This window comes from Gymnoscopelus braueri, assembly GCF_963280865.1.
Source record: "Gymnoscopelus braueri genome assembly, chromosome: 1".
Lineage (NCBI taxonomy): Eukaryota > Metazoa > Chordata > Actinopteri > Myctophiformes > Myctophidae > Gymnoscopelus > Gymnoscopelus braueri.
In genome coordinates, this window is record NC_137603.1 from 25,171,991 (window position 1) to 25,192,071 (window position 20,081).

Genomic DNA, 20,081 nt, shown 5'->3' on the forward strand with positions numbered 1-20,081 from the left:
GAAAGTTTGCTGTCCGACCAACATAAGACTTGGCATAATAATAATCATAATGATAAAATTATTAACAGATGAAAAAATGCCATTACGAATTGGAGTTCCAATTACAATGTTGTCCAAACGTGTATAAATATATACCGTAGGTTTTGGCAGAACTCTGGTATCTAAAATTCACATAACCATTGCCCCAAAATGTTATCAGTATATCAAATTTGTTTAGGCTTTGTTTGTGTGGCTTTACACATGACTTACGGTTTGCAGTCAACAATATAGTCAAGTCACAAATGTACACAACAAATCTCATGCAAATCCATCAAAGGGGGATGTTGATGGTGGTACTTAAGCCATTTATAGAAACCTTTAATAGAAAAATGGATGTACTGTATATACAGTAGGTTGTAACTGTCACAATGCATGCATGGACCACTATAAAACTCGCCAGCTTCCATACAGCTGTCAAATTGTGACAGCTTTGGATCTTTAACATTCTTGCACAGACTTAAACTCTCAAGTTGAGGTTTTCAATTATCTTTTGGCTTTTGAAATGCATATTTGTTTGGACTGTTTTTATAGTTATGTTGACCGCAATATTTTTACATGTATGTTAGAAATGAAGAGGTTAAAGCCTGCCCATATGATGGGTTTGTGGCAGTTTAGTTTACACAATTAAGTCCTCAGTGTTAATTTAACCCAGGATTTTCCTTAGTAGATACAGTAATATCCTGTTTAGATTATTGTTAGTTAGATGACCCCCAGAGAGTACCTTCGTCTCAGTCATATAATCTTCTACACAACCTTGTCCAAGGCGCTGAGGTTTACAATGGACGTTAATCTGGAATGACCTTCCCGCTCTTGAATGTGTGTTATACATCATGTCAAAGCTTCACATGTAACACATTTCCTGCGCTGCAGTTAAACCCATATGTGCTATATTTAATTGCACGTGCACATTCATTATATACTTCTTTTTTTCCCCTAAACCCCCCCAAAAATGACTTGAACGCTATTGCATGAACTGAAGCAGAGGTCTCCATTTTTATCTTCATTATCTACAGGCTTTCCATAAACGTACGTTTGTCCACTCCCATGCATAGATGGTAATAATCTACCGATAAATCTGTGAACGGGAGTTGACAACTGCACACTAATATGATGTCTAATTGTGGCACAGACTGTGTTGTGCAGCCTGTCCATGCCGTTGACGCGACCCTATAACTGTTTGGTTGGTCTCCTCCTACAGAGAGTGAACCCAGGGATGCTGGAACCGACACGAAGAGCTCTGGCATAATCCGACTGCACACCATTAAACAGATCATTGACCGCGTGAGTGGAGACAGACACACACACACACACACACACACACTGGAGAGAGACAATCTTCACTTCTGACACATTTTATGACACTTGGGCTAGGCCAGTGGTTCTCAAACTTTTTTTTGTTGGCCCAAGGCACACCAATGGGCAAGTCAAAATCTGAAGCTCGCTTGTGTGCTTGTAGATCTGCAATATTTTCTATTTTTGAAAATACATTTGAATTATTATTGTATGTACAAAATATGGATGCCGGGTTGAAAGTGGTTATAGAAAGATTTTTTCTCAAAATGAGTGCGCACAAAGTACTGATAATAGTAAATGATTAAAAGATAGTAGTAAACATTTTTTAAAGATAATTTAAAATCTATGTGTAGTTGTATACACTGCAGTAATACTGTCAAAAAGTCCCAAGACACACCTAGACTCGACTCTGTGTGCCTCGGCACATCATTTAGGAAACCGCTGGGTTAGGCAGTAGGCACATGAAGAGATGGCAGGGAGTTCAGTGTGTTTTTTGCAGCTCATTGCTGCCCCCTGGTGCACAGTAGTCATTAAAAGTAGCAGCGGTATGGATCTGATCTGAACGTCGGACCCCCAAATTGTACATGTTTGACCCCCCATCTGAAAATATTTTGTGGTGTTGAAATGTTTCCAAAATACATTTTCAAGATTTTTTTTAAATAGCCAATCATGTATGAAGGTTGTTAAACATATTTTTATGCTATATTAGCTAATTTTGCTGGGCACACCCTGAAACCCCATCAAGGACCCATGGGGGTCCTCGGACCCCACTTTGAGAACCACTGTTGTAGGTCAAAGTGCCCTGCTCTTTTATTTATACATTTGTTTTCTATTTGACGAAAGACTCAGATAACCTATATTTCTGTACATGCATTTCAACATGTTTTTGTTGTTGTTTTCCCTTTTGTTGTGTGTGCGTCTGACAGGACAAACATGCTGTGCTGGACATCACCCCTAACGCTGTGGACCGTCTGAATTACGCTCAATGGTATCCCATTGTGGTGTTCCTCAACCCAGACACCAAGCAGGGTGTCAAGACCATGAGGACCCGCCTCTGCCCTGAGTCCAGGAAAAGTGCCAGGAAGCTCTACGACCGAGCCCTCAAATTGCGGAAGAACAACCACCACCTCTTCACCAGTGAGTGTAGGGGGAGGAATCTGTAGAATGGACGTGGGAAAAGAGAAGTGGAGATTCAGGGAGAGATGTAGCAGGGGTCAAAGTGGGAGGCATCAGACAGTTGACAGCTGAGTGGTGTAACCTTAGACGCTGTGTCGTAGAGTACCCTTGTCATGCCGTGGCCCTGTTCTGTCAAACCCTGTCAGACTGTTCCCGTCCTTCTACTGCAGCACTCAACACACACACACACACACACACATTCCCATATTTAGATTTCCCAGCTTACCCTGTTCCAATGAGGGATGTGCAGTGTCATGACACTGCTTTTTAATAGCGTCTGTAACCGTCTAGACATTAGAGAAAGGCCCTGGGGAGCATCCATGCCATGCACTCACCCACTCTAGCCAGGATATACCAGCTCTCTTCTTCCAGTCCAAACACCTCTCCTCTAATCCCGTTAGAGCAACAGTGTCTGTATCATCTTTAACCGCTGTTTCTTGTTAACACTTGATAATTGACGTGTGTTTTATGCGTATTCTCTATACTTGTCTACTGCTGTCCCTTTCCCCAGTATAACCATCCTAATTATAATGGTGTGAGCCCTCTACTCTGTTATTTGTATGTGTTGGCTCCCTGCGCTAATCTGTTAAGTAGTGTTTTTGTTGTCATTGCGGAGCGCAAACGTATTACTTAAGTGTAATTGTGTGGTCACTCAGTCACACTGAAAAAAACTGTGTGTGTGTTAACACAAGCATACGCCAACTCTGTATATGTTTTAAAGGCCCAGTCAGTGATGCAATCATAAACAAAGGGGTAGCCTCTCCACCAAAATTTGAAATTAACATTGTATATATGTTTTACAAATCAAACTTGCATACTCGGAATGTATGTGAATATTAGCCTAATTTAGTTTTTTTTTATCCTGGATTGGGCCTTTTAATTGTCAGACACTAGTCATTATGTTTGACTACTTTTAACTTCACTGCCCCCTCTGTAAACTACTGTAGGTTTACCTTGTCTTTTCTGTTAAAGTCATTCACTCTTCATTCAAGTTATTTAATTATAGGAGTGGGGAGTATTATGCTGCATATCAATAATTATATGCGGACACCAAGTACAGTATAAATTAGACCCTCATTTTCTTGTTTCACCAAACAATGTCATGTATAGATGAGCCACCTTAATGATTGATATTTAAGAAGTTCCTTGGCTGGGTCCTTGACATCTGAAAGTCTAAGTTTCATCTAGGACAGAAATTAATGTATTGTTTTGTACTCAAAAGCAACTGATTTTGACATTTCTAACGGCACCAGTTACCAGTAATTCCCATCCTTATCAGTGTTGAACAGTTTGTAGTTTTACAATAGCTGATATTCATTATTAATGGGAGAGATGTATTTTTTCTTCTCTGTGTTGTTCAGCCACCATTAACATGAACAACATGAATGATGGTTGGTACGGAGCGCTGAAGGAGAACATCCAACAGCAGCAGAACCAGCTGGTGTGGGTTTCAGAGGGCAAGGTAACACACTCATATCCTCAATACATAGACAGGCAATGTGTTAGAATGTGATTCTGAATTCAGAATATATACACCCCCTTGTAGTGACGCAAAAGTTGATCAAACAAATTGATTTAATAGATTATAGAATAATCATCGATTTTGATAAAATTACAAAAATATTGTCGCTATTGTACAACAAAGTATAAAATAGGGCTTAAGTGGTTCATCAGACTAATTGATTTAGTCAATTATAAAGAATTCGTTGAGATATTAAATATATATGTGTGTGTATGTAATCGGTAGAATAATCGCTAAGAAGAGAATCGATACTTGCAAGCCTACACCCTTGTTTAATCTCTCTCTCTGCCTCCCTCTCCACCTCCATCCAGGCCGACGGCGCTCCGGAAGACGACCTGGACATCCACGACGACCGCCTGTCCTACCTTTCGGCGCCGGGCAGCGAGTACTCCATGTACAGCACGGACAGCCGCCACACCTCTGACTATGAGGACACGGACACGGAGGGTGGCGCCTACACTGACCAGGAGCTGGACGAGACGCTCAACGACGACGCGGGCCCACCCTCGGAGCCCGCCCTCACCCGCTCCTCGGAGCCCGTCCGTGAGGACCCGCCCGTCATCCAGGAGCCCCCAGGCTACGCCGGTTACCAGCGCACCGGACCGCAGCCGGACCCAATGAACCGCATCGACCCGGCCGGCTTCAAGGCCCCGGCGCCCCAGCAGGTAGCGTTTCTGAGAACCGTGCGTCTCCCCTGTTGTCTGGAGGCCGTGGTGTGCGTTAGGAGGGTGTTCTGGAAGCGCTATTGAAAAAAAGAAAATGCCTTTTTATAAACAATTCTTATCCTATATCCGTCTGTCTATCTATCTGTATGTCTACTGCTACAAGTGCATTGGGAAGTGAAAACCTCTGTGGCCAAGTATTTATCAAAAGTATACAAGATTATATATTATATATATACGTATATGATTATATATGAATTTATTTATTTATCTATTTATTACCTCTATCTTAGCTGCTGGTTGATGTTTGTGTGTGCGTGCGTGTGTATGTATTTTGTGTGTTTTTTTTAATTATGTTTGAACTGAAGAACCTAATAATAAGCCTGACTGTTACTATTGTACTCCGTATTACCACAAGCTGTCTTATTAGCGTGACTGTTGGGTCCTGTTGTTGCTGCTGTTCTCACTGGGAGAAGAAACCTATATGTTTTGTCTTATGTGTCTGTATCAAATAATCACCTCTGTGCACTTCCTAGTTACTGCTGATTTACCTGCGGTCAGGACTGATGATGTGACACCAAGAAAGTATTATGTGCATGCCTGGAAAATAATAGTTAATCCAGTATTGCTGTAACATGTATTGAGTAAAGTATTTATCGAGGCTCGATTGGCCGTCGTGATATCCAAAGCTAAAATTGTCCTGATGATGTCAATGAACTTTAAAAAAACACAAAAAAAAACTAGAAAATCACTGTAACCCTAGAATTAAAATGAAGTCACTCTACATTAATAATGAAAACGTTGTCCTCCTACTAATTCCTAACCCTCACATGCCACTGGTTGGTCCAAAAGTCACTAGTATGGAGTATGGAGGCGGGTGATTGGCCGTGTTACCTGTAGGCAGAAAAGAAGAACAGAAGGTTTGGCAGAGGGGGCTGTCAACGTAGTTATGACTAGAGAGCGCCGTAGCGTGTCCGCACATGTTATTAAACATTTCTGAACCACTTCACAGAAAACAGAGGCCGCTGACATCCCTAGCATCCCTCAGCAGCCTGAGCCCCTGGCTGAGACATTGCCCCCTGCTGTCGACATCACTGTAAACACTGTAGGGGGTTTCAGCCCCGATGAGTCTCCTCCTGCAGCTCCCCACAGCCAGCCCAGCCCCAGTCCCAGCCCCAGCCCCGAGGCTGGCTCTCTTAGGAGGCCCACCCCTGAGCTAGCCCCTCAGAGCGTGACGCCAGAACCTCTCCAGTCCGGACTGCCCAGTTCAGAACCAAAGGTATCCATCCTGACCGTCAACCTCGGAGGCTCTCCATGGCCCTGGTTTCAGCTTGGCTCGGTGTGGCTCTGGCCTGGCTGGCCTCTTGTCATGCCGCCTGTGCTGCTACTGCTGCTGCCTGTGTACCTACCTACCTGCCTACCTTCTGCTGCCGCGCTTTTCTCTTTTTCCTTCCGCCGTGCATGTCTACTGGCTACGTTGCCCCAAAGAGACTGGTGTGTGTGTTGGAGTGAGTGTGGGTGGGTTGGGTGCACGTGCCAGAGCGTGAGTGAGCGCTGGTAAACAACAGTGGGCATGGAGGAGAGGATGGCTGTCCTGCATAGAGAAGAGCAGGGAAGATCCTGAGGCTCTCTCTCACTGTTGCTTACCTTTCTTTGCATGGCTGCAACATGTTTGACTTTGTCTTCTTTTAACCGGTAGAATTAGATTGGTTTTTGACATTTTGGTTAATGCAAAGAGAATGGACAATTTTATTTATTTTTACAGTTCATTCATTTTCAGTCATTTTAATCTGTTTATCCCTGCATTTGAAACGTAGCCATGTTGCCAAGTACAGTTTTAGCGGAAATATTCCAAAACTTGAATTCTTAATGGGTACTTCTCAAATATCAGGATTTTCAGAATGGGTTACTGTGTACTGCAGATATGCGCTTGTAAAGTTGAAAAGGGTTTTATGTTATTTTTTATTTAGCTTATGAAAGCACCAAGACAGTGGGTGACATTTTCTCTCCCCAATTGAACATGCTTCTGTAGTATCCAAAAATAAGTCACAAATATTAATGTGAATTAAAACTTTAACATTATGGGTTAGCCCCCTGTTTTTATACCTTCTGTTTGTATTCAAACAGTGTGGTTTTCTATGCAATTGTGTGAACTGCAAGAAAAAATGGAACCCATTGTTTAATTGTTTTCCTTTTTTTTTTCTATTATCAACTTAAATAATTTTTAATTTTACTGTTAAAGTTGAGATTTTGTGTGGTGATGTGTTTCTACGTTTCTGTGTTTATTGGCTGTGATAACTTTATCTCAACTATAATCTATCTGACCAGTAACCCCACCCTCTCAGTTTCTCTATTTCAGGTCTTTCCCTCATTCTCTCCTTTCCTTTTCTGAAATTAATTTCACAGACGTGTTTTTAATATTCTCCGTGTGTCCTCCTTTACCTGCATTTTTACATTTCCTCTTTTTCATTAAATGTTTGTACAGTATGTTGGTGCATACAACCCGGTTATTGACTATTTTTCTTTTTTTCGTTTCGTTTGTCTTGTTTTTGGGTGTGTTTTCGTTAGATGTTCCAGAAGGATCCATACATCATAGAAAACCCAGGGAGAACCGGCCATGGCATAAAGCCTGGTACGTACGACCCCCAGCAGGCATACCACCCAGACCAGCAGCCATACAGAGATTACGACCACCCGCCCAGTCGCTATGACGTCAACAGCAGCGGAGGTGGTTACCTGGAACCAAAGTACCGCGCCTATGACTCTCACCTGCCCTACGAGAACAGCGTGCCTCACTACGACCAGCAGCAGTGGAACCCCTACAATCAGCCTCCCCCTGCCGCTTCCCCCCAGGGTTATGACCCTCGCCTGCCCTACGGGGATGCTCCGGAACGCCAGTACAGCCCTCCTCAGCGCTACGACGAACCCCCGCCTCAGCAGGCTTTCGACGGGCGGCCTCGCTACGGCAAACCGGCGGGTACGGCGCCCATACGTTACGACGAGCCCCCGCCTCCGGGTCCGGGGTACGACCTGCGACCGCGCTATGACCAGGAGCCGCATCCGGCGGCCTACCCTCCAGCCCGCTCCCCGGACCCCGCAAGCCAGCGGCCCATCTACAGCCAGGGACCCCCGCCACCGCAGCAGCAACAGCAACAGCACAGAGGTTACAAACCCCAGCAGTATGACCCGGCTCCTGTAAACCCAGAGCCCAGTCCCACGCCACCTCCCAAAGCCGAGGCTCCCTCGCCTTCTCCTGTAGACGCTGTGTTCACTGCGGCTCCCAACCCCCTCCCATCACAACCCACCGAGGAGGAGGAGGAGGAGCAGCAGCAGCAGCAGCAGCCGGAGGTTGACCCGGCAATGAAACACCAGTCGGTCCTCAACCGGGTTAAGATGTTTGAGAACAAACGCTCCGTGTCCGTGGACCGAGGCGCTGGCGATGCATCTGGGATCAGGGTACGCTGCTTGGCATCACACAGAGCTAAATGCGACCACAGTACAATCCTGAGTGTTAATTTAACACCACCACTGAGAGTGTACAAATGTAACCAAATAAACCTGTAACAATCAGAGTTACAAATTGATAAAAGAACACTTTGTACCACAGTAGACTGTGGTACAAATGATAATGCCTTATAACAAGATAACCAGTAAGGTGCAATGTGTGTTTTGTCGGGGCTTGTCTTACTGACCATGTTGATTGCCATTTCTGTTGTAGGCTGCAGATTTGCCTGTAAAGCCAGGTGGAGGAATCCCCAAAGCGAACTCACTAAGTAACCTGGACCAGGAGAAGGCCTTCAGGTAAGCCACCAACTCTGCTTGCTGTTACTTCTGTTCTGCCAGCTCCCCCTGGTGTCTCAGAATGGTACTCTTATCCTACTGTAGAAACTCAAATGTTTGATATTAACTCTCGCAGTGCCAAGCCCCGAGTTATCCTGAGTTTTTTCTGAATGCCCTCAGTGCCAGAACGAAAAATCCAGAGTAAAAAAATAAAAATAAAAAAAAATATATATATATATATTTTTTTTTTAATGTTCAGAACCCAAGATATTATTATCTGAAGATTTGCAGCTGCACTCTTTGTTTAACTTCAAACTGAAAAAGGCTGTATCTCGCTTCCTAAGCACTTTTTTTTTACTTTGAAAAAAAAAAAATGCTGGCAGTTTAGACTCAGAGAACACATTTTTTTATTTCATTGGCACTGAGAGAGTTAAGCCAGTATGCTGAGGCCCAAATGATTTGTTTGTAACGGATATGTCTGTAATCCTAAATGCATGAGTTTTCATTTCTGCTGCGCTATTCTCACCACATCTACACTCTGTTTACCATCTCATACCCTCCTCCGCTATCATATCTCCTTGGCCATAGCAGAGCCCCGGAGCCTCAGAAACCACAGTCCAAGGTGGCAGAGGATGACATTGTTCGTCCCAACCATTATAACCCTGATGAAGATGAGGAGTACTACAGGAAGCAGCTGTCTTACTTTGACAGGCTCCAGGCCGGCCCCACTAAACCACAAGCCCAGTCTGGACACAATTACCCCAGGTGACACGTTGGCACCAACCTTTCATTTACATGTTCACTCTGTTTAGCCTCATTAGCTGTGTTTCTAATACAACTTTAAAATTAATTGCAAGTGAATAATTACATGCCTCTGTGATCAGATTTTGTTTAAAATGTACATTTACTACCTACAGCAGTACCACATTTAAAAAGTTGAATTGGCAAATGCATTTCCATCACACTTTATCCCTTAAGTTTTTTTTTACTTGCATAAATCTATTACGTAATCCATTTCCCTGGACCATGTAAATGCATTGATTATGGTGAGGGGGGGGGGGGAGGTTTATACAAATGACTTAAAGGGATATTTCACTTTCAAAAAAACTTTGGGTGATTTTATCGTCTACTCAGGCTTTTGTGAGCCCCACAGACAGTTTTTAAGTTGCTTGATTCAATATTTAGATATACGCCCCCTTCCTATACAAACCCATTGTAACTTCAAACTCCGTTAGATTCATCAAAAACACCCGTCCTTGGTTCTGGTGACTCATACCGCCCCACTAATACGCGAGGGGGCCGTGTTTTTTCAATTACTTTTTTCATTTATTTTTTGGAAAATGAAAAAAATAAAATAGAATTAAAAAATAAAATAAAATAAATAAAAACAAATCTCGGAAAAACACGGCCCCCTCACACATTAGGAGGGCTGGGTGAGTCACCAGAACCAAGGACGGATGTTTTTGATGAATCTAACATGGTTAAAATGGAGTTTGAAGTTAAAATGGGTTTGTATAGGAAGGGGGCGTGTCTGATTAACACATTGAATGCCAAAAACGGTCCGGACCGTTTTTGAGGGTCCAAACGAGAAGTGCCGAAAACGGTCCGGACCGTTTTTGACCCAATTCTATTTTTATACATGTGGGCCACGTGGGGCGCTAAAACGAAACTTTGACATCACCCAAGCAGTTTCTGAGAAGAAGAGGCTGGATGTGGCTCCATGTCAAAAATCCTTCCGGTCGGCGTTTTCAATGTTATCTCCTTGATTAAAAGCTTAATATCTCCATTTCTTTTTAATGTGGAGGAAACGAGCCGTTTTCGATCGGCGATCACGCTGCAATGGAGGGTCGCGTTGGAAATATTATTGTTCCAGGCGTTAGTCGGGACCCTCCGCCGTCTCGCACGCACGCTTTGTTTACATGCATTTCCGCGTCGGGGCTTCTCACAGCACGAAATGTATAACGCAAGTGGATGGAAGAAATGCTGGCACTCAACGTATAATATTTTAATAAACCTCTGGCACCCAATGTGTTAAATGAATATCAAATATCTAAATACTGAATCGAGCAACTTAAAAACTGTCTAGGGAGCTCACAAAGGCTTGAGTAGATGATAAAATCACCAAAAGTTTTTTTGAAAGTGAAATATCCCTTTAATGTGTTTAAACTTGTCACTTAAACTTGCTTGTTTTATAATTTTTTCATCTCCAGTCTATACAGTGTCAAATAGAATGTATAATAATTATGTTGTCTCATGTTGGTGTCATGTGCTGCAGGGCGGAGTCAGTGGAGAAAATAAGTCCAGTGGAGAAGCGATACGAACCTGTTCCCCAGGTGACCCCTGCTCTTCCTCCAGCAATACTGCCCAAACCCACCTCAGCTGAAGGTACAACTAGTTCCTTTGCATTAAAATCAATCAATCAATGACATTTAATTTTCTATATATTTTATTGTCTATAAAACATTATAATGAGCAGAAGACTGACTTAAAATATACTTGTTAACATATGCTGAGAGGTAATCAATTGTTTTCCAACTGGGCTTATCAACATTCATGTGTACGTGCTTAACATGTGCATACTACATACACACACACACACGTACACAGCGTGATCCTTGTATTTCTCCCAAAGCTAAGCCTCCAGGCCGAGAAGACACTGTCCAGAGCAATTTCCTGCCTCACAAGAGTTTCCCTGAGAAATCTCCGGTTAACGGCACCAGCGATCATCCTCCCAAACCATCCACAGGCAACGGAGCTCCACCTGCTTCTCTCTACAACCGCTACGTCCCCAAGCCCTACACCAGCTCTGCCAGGCCGTTCGAACGCAAGTTTGACAGCCCCAAGTTCAACCACAACCTGTTGCCTAACGACAAGCCGGAACTGGCTCCTAAGGTACGCAGCAGAATATTGAATCTTCATCTGCCCTCTTTATTACACTGCTAGAATGTAATTTTGAAAACCTTTTGGGAGGTTTTGGACATGCTTGAGTGCAAAAGATGTCCGAACACAGCCTTGAGCTCTCAGAGCGATGTCTGGTAATACACTCCATGAAGCAAAAAGCTGCTGCAGTAGATATTACTTTGCATTCTTCTCTGGTTGCGCTTTTCTGTGTGTATTGTGCTGATGACGATACAACGAAACGTCACATCTGAATAATACCGCCATTGCAGGTACAAATAATAGAAAACCACAGAGCATAGCGCTTGTGTTCTTTCATACCAACAATCTTTACAGTTTTGTCGAGGCAGCATAAACAGCATAAACCAAGAGGGAAATAATCTCTCTCGTGATCAGCATGCGAATCATTAATATATACCCATGTTTTGAACAATACAGGGCCCAAGTCCCAGCCCAGTGAAGCCACAGATTTCTCCACAGCCCCAGATCACTGACCCAGACAGTGGCCTGGACACCTTCACCCGCACTATGGACCACCGTTCCAAATACCAACACAACAACGTTAATGCTGTTCCCAAGGCCATCCCTGTCAGGTATCATCTAACACATCTGCATCTGCAACCAGTCACCCATATGACGACATCCCATTCTGTACAGAATGTCACTATAAACTCCCCTGTCTGTCTGTCTGTCAGCCCCAGTGCCCTTGATGACGACGATGATGACGAAGGCCACACGGTGGTGGCGACCGCTCGTGGGATCTTCAACTGCAATGGCGGGGTTCTGAGCTCTATCGAGACGGGCGTCAGCATCATTATCCCACAGGGCGCGATCCCAGAGGGCGTCGAGCAGGAGATCTACTTCAAGGTCTGCCGAGACAACAGCATCCTGCCGCCGCTCGACAAAGAAAAAGGTAGCCTAACTTTGATGGAGCAGCAGCATCATGCATTTCTCTGTGTGCGTGTGTGCACATTCATGCACACCCTTCTTTGAGTCTACACAACAATGACACTATCCTGTGTTTGTGTCTCTAGGAGAGACCCTGCTCAGCCCTCTGGTGATGTGTGGTCCCCACGGTCTGAAGTTCCTGAAGCCTGTGGAGCTGCGCTTACCTCACTGTGCGTCTATGACCCCTGATGGTTGGTCTTTTGCTCTAAAATCCTCCGACTCCTCGTCGGGTACGCTGTCCTCTTTCTGTTCTATTGGGGTCTTTTGGGATGGCTGTGTGATAAAATTGATGGCTGTGGGTCACCTTTTTTTTTTTTAAACGATGTTTCCCATAGTATTGATTTCCTTCCACCTAGCTGTTGATAAATGTAGTGCCTGAATTTTTTTTTATCACTTCACCCCAAGGCTGGAAATCAATCTAATGGGAAACCCTGTCTTTTCACTGTTTTATTATGATTTTTGATTCATTCATTTATTCACTTATTGACTCACTTCATCTGTTCACCCATTGAGCACTGGTTTATTTCATGTGGTATCGAATCTCTCCACCTATTCATTCATTGAGCACTGGTTTTATTTCATGTGGTATTCAGATCAAAGATCTCACTCTTCATGGCTTTTCATGGCTTTTACATGCTCAATTGTGATGGTATTTCCCTCTTGGTTTTATTTTTCTCAGTCACCTAGTCACACTTTTACACTGTTTCTGTTCAACATGCATGCCTCTGCAAACTCTGCCCTACAACGCTCTAGACTTCCATTCTCTAGAAATCATACTGCATGCTCTTCTACTACGATTGATTTTGTTCACATAGCCACCCAGACCTGAAGAACAGCTTTGCAGATGTTCCTGGCATGGGAACACGTGTCATAAACCAGGCCTTCCTTCGTTATCTGACACGAAAATAAAGGGGAAATAACAGTGCTTTCTGGTGAAAGCACACTTGGTAAAGGAAATCCTTTTGCACACCTACATAGTAGGACAAGTGCGCAGGAGTGAACATCAATGCATAGGAAGAGGAAAAAATACCTATGAATACCTGTCCGCCACTACAGTCCAGAGGTTCGAATCCACTGTGGTGCATTCGGTTTGCTGAGCATCTACACCACACTAACACAATTGGCCGTGTTCGGAGGGGGCACTACCTGCCAGTGGGGCGTGTTGAACGGGATTAGTAGGATAAAGGTGCTAGTCCTACTGGTGAGGGCTTCTCACTGGCAGGTGAGCCAGTAGGGTACAGTAGTTGGCAAGACACAGAAATGTGGGGGTAGGATTGACTGGCATACGGTCTAAATTGGGATAAAGAAAAGGGGTAAATGATTGGCTACTCTAAATAAATAATAAAGAAGTGCTGATTCAAAATGGATTGGAAGTGGCAATAACTTCAGTGCTGTGTGTTCTTATAATTTTATAGAAATACAAATGTAACAACCATTCACACCTTTCAGTGGATAGAGGAGGCTCACCGTGGAAAACTCATTGAACTTATATTGATGTTGGATTCTACCTTTCCTCTCTCCTTTCTCTTGTGTTAACTTCCTCTCTTCCTAAAACAGTGGTACATCTGGCAGTGGCCAGGATTAGCTGCTAATTAGCCTCATTTTAAGGATGAGACTTGAAAGAATGAAAGAGACATAGCCCACTCTGCTGTCCTGTTGAATTGTTGGAGGATTATCAAGGCTGTCCTAATCCTCTTATTGTCAAACAAGGCCACTTTCCAGTTTTCTCCTCGCATCCCCTCTCCCCTCACTCCTCTTCCTCTAGCTCTCCTTTACACTGTAAAATCCTGTGTTCATTTAACTCTTTTAATTTGTTAAATTAACACTGAGGATTTTACTGTGTACATCTTACCACCTCCCTTCCTATGTGTATAAAAAACATAGTCGGCATGGCGAGGACAGAAAAATCTTAACAGTACAGCATTCAGCTTAATAGGGTTTAAAAACATGCAGGACATAGTTAAAGATAGATGTGTTATGATATGACACTGACAGCATGTGTAGACTTGGCAATAATACAGCTTGTCGCTTCACATTCTGTTCATGAGGAAGAGACCTGACTCTTCTCTCGCTTTCTCTCTTCATTAATATTATCGGCATTTAGTGTGATAATTAATATTTTGGGACTGATGTCAACTTAATCCTGAACTGTAGCTTCTTGCAATTTAGTACTTGCAGTATATTTATTGTTGTCATGAAGCCTTTTTTGGCATGTAGCCATCTAGAGTTCAGGCCGCTACGTGGCCCTCACACCTATGTTGCACCGCCGATCCGACTGATATGGGCATACAGTATATGGAGATCTCTGAGGCAACAGCGGTCTTATTTGTGTCCACGCATGCGCTGTGTAAGTGGGAAAATGTGACGCATATCGCGTATGAGCGCTGTTAAGTGTTGCGCAATAATGTAGTTATATAGGAGCACTATTGCGCAAAAATGTACAAATACACAGTGTACAGTAAATAACAGTGTACGGTAAATGTGAAGGTTGCAAGCATGAAATGTAGTCTAATGGATTTCCCATGGCATGCATTATTATTTGTGTATAGTGTGGAAGCAATTGCACTGCTGGTGTGCTAGAAGAAGGCACACAGATAAACAGGAAGTCCACCCACTAGGCGATTTTAATATAGGATGAATACATTTATTGGGCACAATAATCTTATGAATTGAATTTGAAATTGTATAAATGTATAGCAAAAAATACAAGTATATAAGCATAGTATAAATGCAAATTCTGTGATGTGAGCCAGATGAATGCATGGAAATGTGAGTATTGTTGGGTTTAGCACTCCAATCCAACTGTCGTGGGAGTACATCCTCTTATTGTAACCGTATAAATGCAGTGTCTGTAGCTTTCTCATTACAAGAGGGTATAAAAAATGCATCCAGCTGGTGTTCTTCGTTTGTTGAGCATCCACTGCCTACTTGTGTTACTCACTCCTCCTCTGTCCAACCTCAGGTGACCCTAAGAGCTGGCAGAATAAGTCTCTCCCTGGTGACCCCAACTACCTGGTGGGAGCCAACTGTGTGTCCGTGCTCATCGACCACTTCTAAGGACCGGTCAGCAGGTGTGATGTTACTGAATGTCAAACCATGAAGAGGAGGACAGAGCCACACCACATACTGAAATATGAAGAAGCCCCAGTCAGCCAGTGCTGTGTACTCTGCCCATAAAAGACTGCTGATGATGACTGCTGATGCTTATTGTTCCAAGCTGTGCTTTTAAACTCTTCCCTGTTCTGAAGTGTCGATGTAAAACAGAACTCTCAAAAGACTCTTTAACCATTGATGGAAATGCATGCCCTATGCCACTGAAGAGTGTGTTTTACATAGCAGATCAATGGGTGTTGAGGCCATACCATTCAAGTAGACATACTTAACAATTCATGTTGCTGTATTTATACTATACAATATATGCATACAGTATATATATAGTAGTATATATATCATTGTCGATTTACTAAAATCTCACTTGGAGGAATCGGATGAAGGAAATTACCAGTTCACATCAATTACCGATTGTGTTGCAGCTATAACGTGTGTCTGACTATAACGATATACTGTCACAATTTGTTACTTTTCCGTGAGGGAACTTAAATGAAGGTATGAGAATAAAGTGGGATAGGTTGTGTTGAGAATGGCAGGTGATTCAAACCGGTGTTGGTAATGTGTGTAAGTACTGTATCTGCAGCGAGATGTGTTAGGAAGGTGTTAGTTCCATGATTCAAAGAAGGTTCGGTCAGAGACTTAAATGGTTCTTCCTGCCATCGTGCTCTCCTTTCTTCCTCTCTTATCTTACAGGAATATCCTGAGTAGCACATTTTTACGAATTAAAAGTTACACTCAGTACCGCAAGTGTTGGTGAAATACTTTGATCTGCACCAGTACTGATTCCAGAACTCAACTACCACAACTCTTCTTCCAGCCCGAGGGAGCTCTATGCATGTGCTTTACTCAGGTCCACAAATCTGCTCAGTTGTTTCCTCAAGTCTCTCTTACTTTTTCTCTCGCACTCACACACACACAAATAAGCAGCGATGCCTTATCAACAGATTATTCACTTTTTTTCCAGAAGAAAAAATAAGTTATGATAAATTATGGAAAATGAAGTTTGTTTTCTTCTGCCATTGTATAAATGAACTTGGGTATAGCACACAAGAACAGTCGATAAAGGTTAACAAAAGTTTGCTCTCTTTATCTGCTATGCATATGACTTCCGAAAAAAAGAAGGAATAAAAAAAACAGAAGTGGCTGTATATAAAGCTAGCATATTGCCTTGGTTCTTTGTTTGTAAATGAACTTTTTGTATGTCTTTGTTATTTTGTATAAAACTTAGAGAAAACATGTTTTAAAAAAGTGGAAAGTGAACATGATTATCTTTGTATTCTGGTTATACCCTTGAGCCTTGGAAATTGTAACCTAACAGTAATGCATCCACCTTTTCTACCAATATATTCACACTATAATGGTCACAAAAGGTCTTTTTATGGTTATTTACAGAACAACAAAGTGCTTGGGTTAAATGCGTTTAAAACATGCTCTTTTTCAAGGGTGTGCTCTGAAAGTGTCCCCCTCATTGATTTGTGATACTGGATGCTGTATTGTGTGCCCTTAAATGTATTTTTGTACTAATAGACAATATATTATGTATGGCACACCAGTACTATTTTATTTTTATTAGATATAACACTGCTTTAATTGAATATTAGCTCTTCACGTGTGGCTGACTTTTTTTTTCTCTTCTGCGACACAATTTAAAGAATACCACTGTATTAATTAATAAAATCATTTTTAAAGTAGAGGGTCTCTAAAGTAAATGTTTTACTTTTTTTTGGTTACTTGTACTATGCTATTATATTTCTTGGAAGTGGGAGCTGTGTTTGTGTTTATTGAGAACCAAAAGGACCCGTAAGGGTCCATTTGGTTCCATTTGTACGCACTCAGAGTTACAGAGTGGGAGGGTCTATTTGGAACCCCCTCAAGGAACACTGAAGGTCCCTGGACCTCACCTTGAGAACCACAGATCTATTCTATCAGGGCTGCGAGAGGGTGAGGGTTTGCTGCAGAATTCCTATTCTTGGACATTGCAGCACTAAGCACACAGTTCCCAGCTTTCGCCGCTAGGCGGTGCACAAAGCTCTCTAAAATCAAAAACTGCGCAAGGATCAAGGTCAGAAACGCCAGTGATTTTCCAAATGGGGTCCTTGAGAAAGGGTTGAAAACCACCACAAACGGAATAAACAGTTTCAATCAGAGGTTCTCAAACTTTTTCGCGTGAAGGACCCCCAAATTGACACATATTAGCCCACGGACCCAATCATTTTATTTTCAAGGATTCTCAAGTTTGATATGCATTAGCATACACCCCATTTTATACCACTTTGATCTCGGGGACCCCCAATAATCTTCACTGTAGTATCATCATCAGTCAGTGTTATTCCATTTGCACACACTCAGAGTTAGTTACCTAACTATTAATTTGGCTGGGGACCCCCTGAAGGACCCTTGGGGGTCCCCAGAACACACTTTGAGAACCACTGGTTTAAATTATCTAAATCATTCCTTATAAGTAAAGTTTGTTTTAACGGGTGGCGTTTCAATCAGGTCATTCATTTTCTGCTCAAATGAACTTGAAGATGGCATTATATTCTTTGAGAATATAATGCCATTAAACTTACTTTAACACTATAACGCCATGCCATGATGCACGGTAAACAATGTATTGTGCATACATAATTGGATAATATTAGACGATACTCAACAATAGGATACACGTGCAACTAATTAATACTAATAATAGTTCAATCCCATTATGAGATTCTTAATGTATTTTGACGGTAACCGGAAGACTCGCCCCTAAACACGCTCACCCCCATTCTTTTTTTTCGTGGATCGCAGCCGTTCTTGTAGGCGCATTTGTTTTGCTGAGGATAAGGTTAGAAATAAGGTTAGGTTGACACCGTTTTACTGAGGTTACGTTCAGGAATAAGGTTAGGTTTAGGCATAGTTGACTGGGGTTACGTTCAGGAAGGAATACCAGGTGAATACCGTTCCGAGGTCACCGGATTTTCCCCGGGGTGACTGTGTTTTGGGGCGTTTTGGTATTCATTTTGACAACCGCGCAAAATGCCTTTAATAATCAAATAGCATAGTTTTAGACGCATGATATCGTTTTGTACTTAGGCTTTGTCTACACGTTGGGTTACTCTCTCTCACTGTGTCTTTTTGACGTTCTCAATAGATATATCAATCATGTATAAAGTGGGCATTATTTATGGAGAATGTTTGGCCAGTCCACGTCCACCTCTACTCCCTCATTGCTCTGTGCGACATCGTAGTAAAACGCTGAGTGTCACAGATACTCAATACGCAGTGAGAGGAGAGACCGTACAACAACAGCAGCGTGTGTATGTGCGCGCGCGCTCATACACACGCACGCACGCACGCGCACACACACACACACACACACACACACACACACACACCAATGTGTATTGGCTGTGAGATTTGCTGGCGTCTGTGAAAAACCCTCTGAGTAGGGCTCTCTCTCTCTACTACCGCAGTTAGTTTGTACACTTTAGTTTGGACATTCATTCACATAATAAATAATCCATATTGGAGGATTTGTGTTTTATTTCAGCCATTTGTACGTTTTGCTTGGACTCTACTCATCCATGTTTTAAAGCAGTAAAGGTCCTTGCACACTGGTGCGTCTTTTCGTTGCGTTTTTTTTACAACAATGAAAAAAATTGAAAAAACAATGAAAAAAAATAAAACGCAACGAAAAGACGCACCAGTGTGCAAGGACCTTAAGAAGCATAATGTAGAAGCCGCCTCCTCCTCCTCCTCCTCCTCCCCACCACCACCACCAGTGATGCCAGATTTTGCGAGAGAAATAAGGAACCAGGTCTAGGAAAACAAGGCAAAAAGAAGCAACTTATAGCCACATGAGCACTTTAAACATATATGGGTATTTTCAAAAATACTTGCAATAAAATCTGGAACATTTGGAATATTTTTTGAAACATTCTACACAAATGCTTCCTGGGCACAAAAACATTTATGAAAATATTTGAGAACCACTGGTTAAAAAAAATATTAAAACTTTCGAAACAAGCCCAGAAAACAGCAACTACCAGTTTTTACAAAGCAACTTGACAGAAAAATAAGCTTATAATAAGCGGACTTGGCAACCCTGTCCACCACGCGTCCCGCAGCATCAGCCCACAAGCAGAGAGAGACCATCATCCATCTCCAGCCTGCAGAGCAGAGCCACCAGCAGCATAACATAACAATGGTGCATCGTTGGATGATGACAGCACAATGATGCGTTTTGAAGGAAATGCTGTTTTCCCATGAAGATCTTCCTCGAAAAAATCAACATCTGTTCCTTTTCGACTTAGAATTGTAGCCTCTTCTTTTCTTTTTTTTATTTTATTTTTAGATTTGTTGAGAGAGGAGGAAAAAATTGTCACCTGGTTCACTTTCTCTCACCTCTCTCTCTCTCTCTCTCTCTCTCTCTCTCTCTCCTCACCATTGCCGTGAAAGAAAGAAAGAAAGACCCAGCGATCACAATTTACATCTCCGATTGAAGTGGTTTGTTTAACCTGAACTGATGATGATGATGATGATGATGATGGAGACCCTCCAACGGGACGATCAGACCCTCCACCTGGACAATCAGAACCTCCATCTGGACAATCTCATCGGACAGTGTCTTCAATTATAAGATAGCTTATTAATAGGAAGGGCAACCACGT

The 20,081-nt window shown here is 42.6% G+C and overlaps 1 protein-coding gene across 13 annotated transcripts in view; it reads left to right on the forward strand.

Annotated features, from left to right (window-relative positions):
- Window positions 1–17,120, forward strand: part of tjp1a (tight junction protein 1a) — a 137,716-nt gene extending 120,596 nt beyond the window's left edge. For 5 of the 13 annotated variants that reach the window (XM_080435867.1, XM_080435875.1, XM_080435872.1 and 2 more), the window contains 14 exons: window positions 1,238–1,320; window positions 2,259–2,469; window positions 3,870–3,970; window positions 4,342–4,695; window positions 5,705–5,971; window positions 7,261–8,148; window positions 8,411–8,493; window positions 9,061–9,237; window positions 10,748–10,857; window positions 11,105–11,364; window positions 11,809–11,963; window positions 12,066–12,283; window positions 12,405–12,548; window positions 15,281–17,120. In XM_080435867.1, coding sequence (XP_080291993.1) covers window positions 1,238–1,320; window positions 2,259–2,469; window positions 3,870–3,970; window positions 4,342–4,695; window positions 5,705–5,971; window positions 7,261–8,148; window positions 8,411–8,493; window positions 9,061–9,237; window positions 10,748–10,857; window positions 11,105–11,364; window positions 11,809–11,963; window positions 12,066–12,283; window positions 12,405–12,548; window positions 15,281–15,375 — 3,146 coding nt within the window. In that variant the 3' untranslated portion in view covers window positions 15,376–17,120. The remainder of the gene's footprint in view (window positions 1–1,237; window positions 1,321–2,258; window positions 2,470–3,869; window positions 3,971–4,341; window positions 4,696–5,704; window positions 5,972–7,260; window positions 8,149–8,410; window positions 8,494–9,060; window positions 9,238–10,747; window positions 10,858–11,104; window positions 11,365–11,808; window positions 11,964–12,065; window positions 12,284–12,404; window positions 12,549–15,280) is intronic. The other 8 variants (XM_080435876.1, XM_080435868.1, XM_080435869.1 and 5 more) reach the window with 3 other exon arrangements.
- Window positions 17,121–20,081: the final 2,961 nt, after the last annotated feature.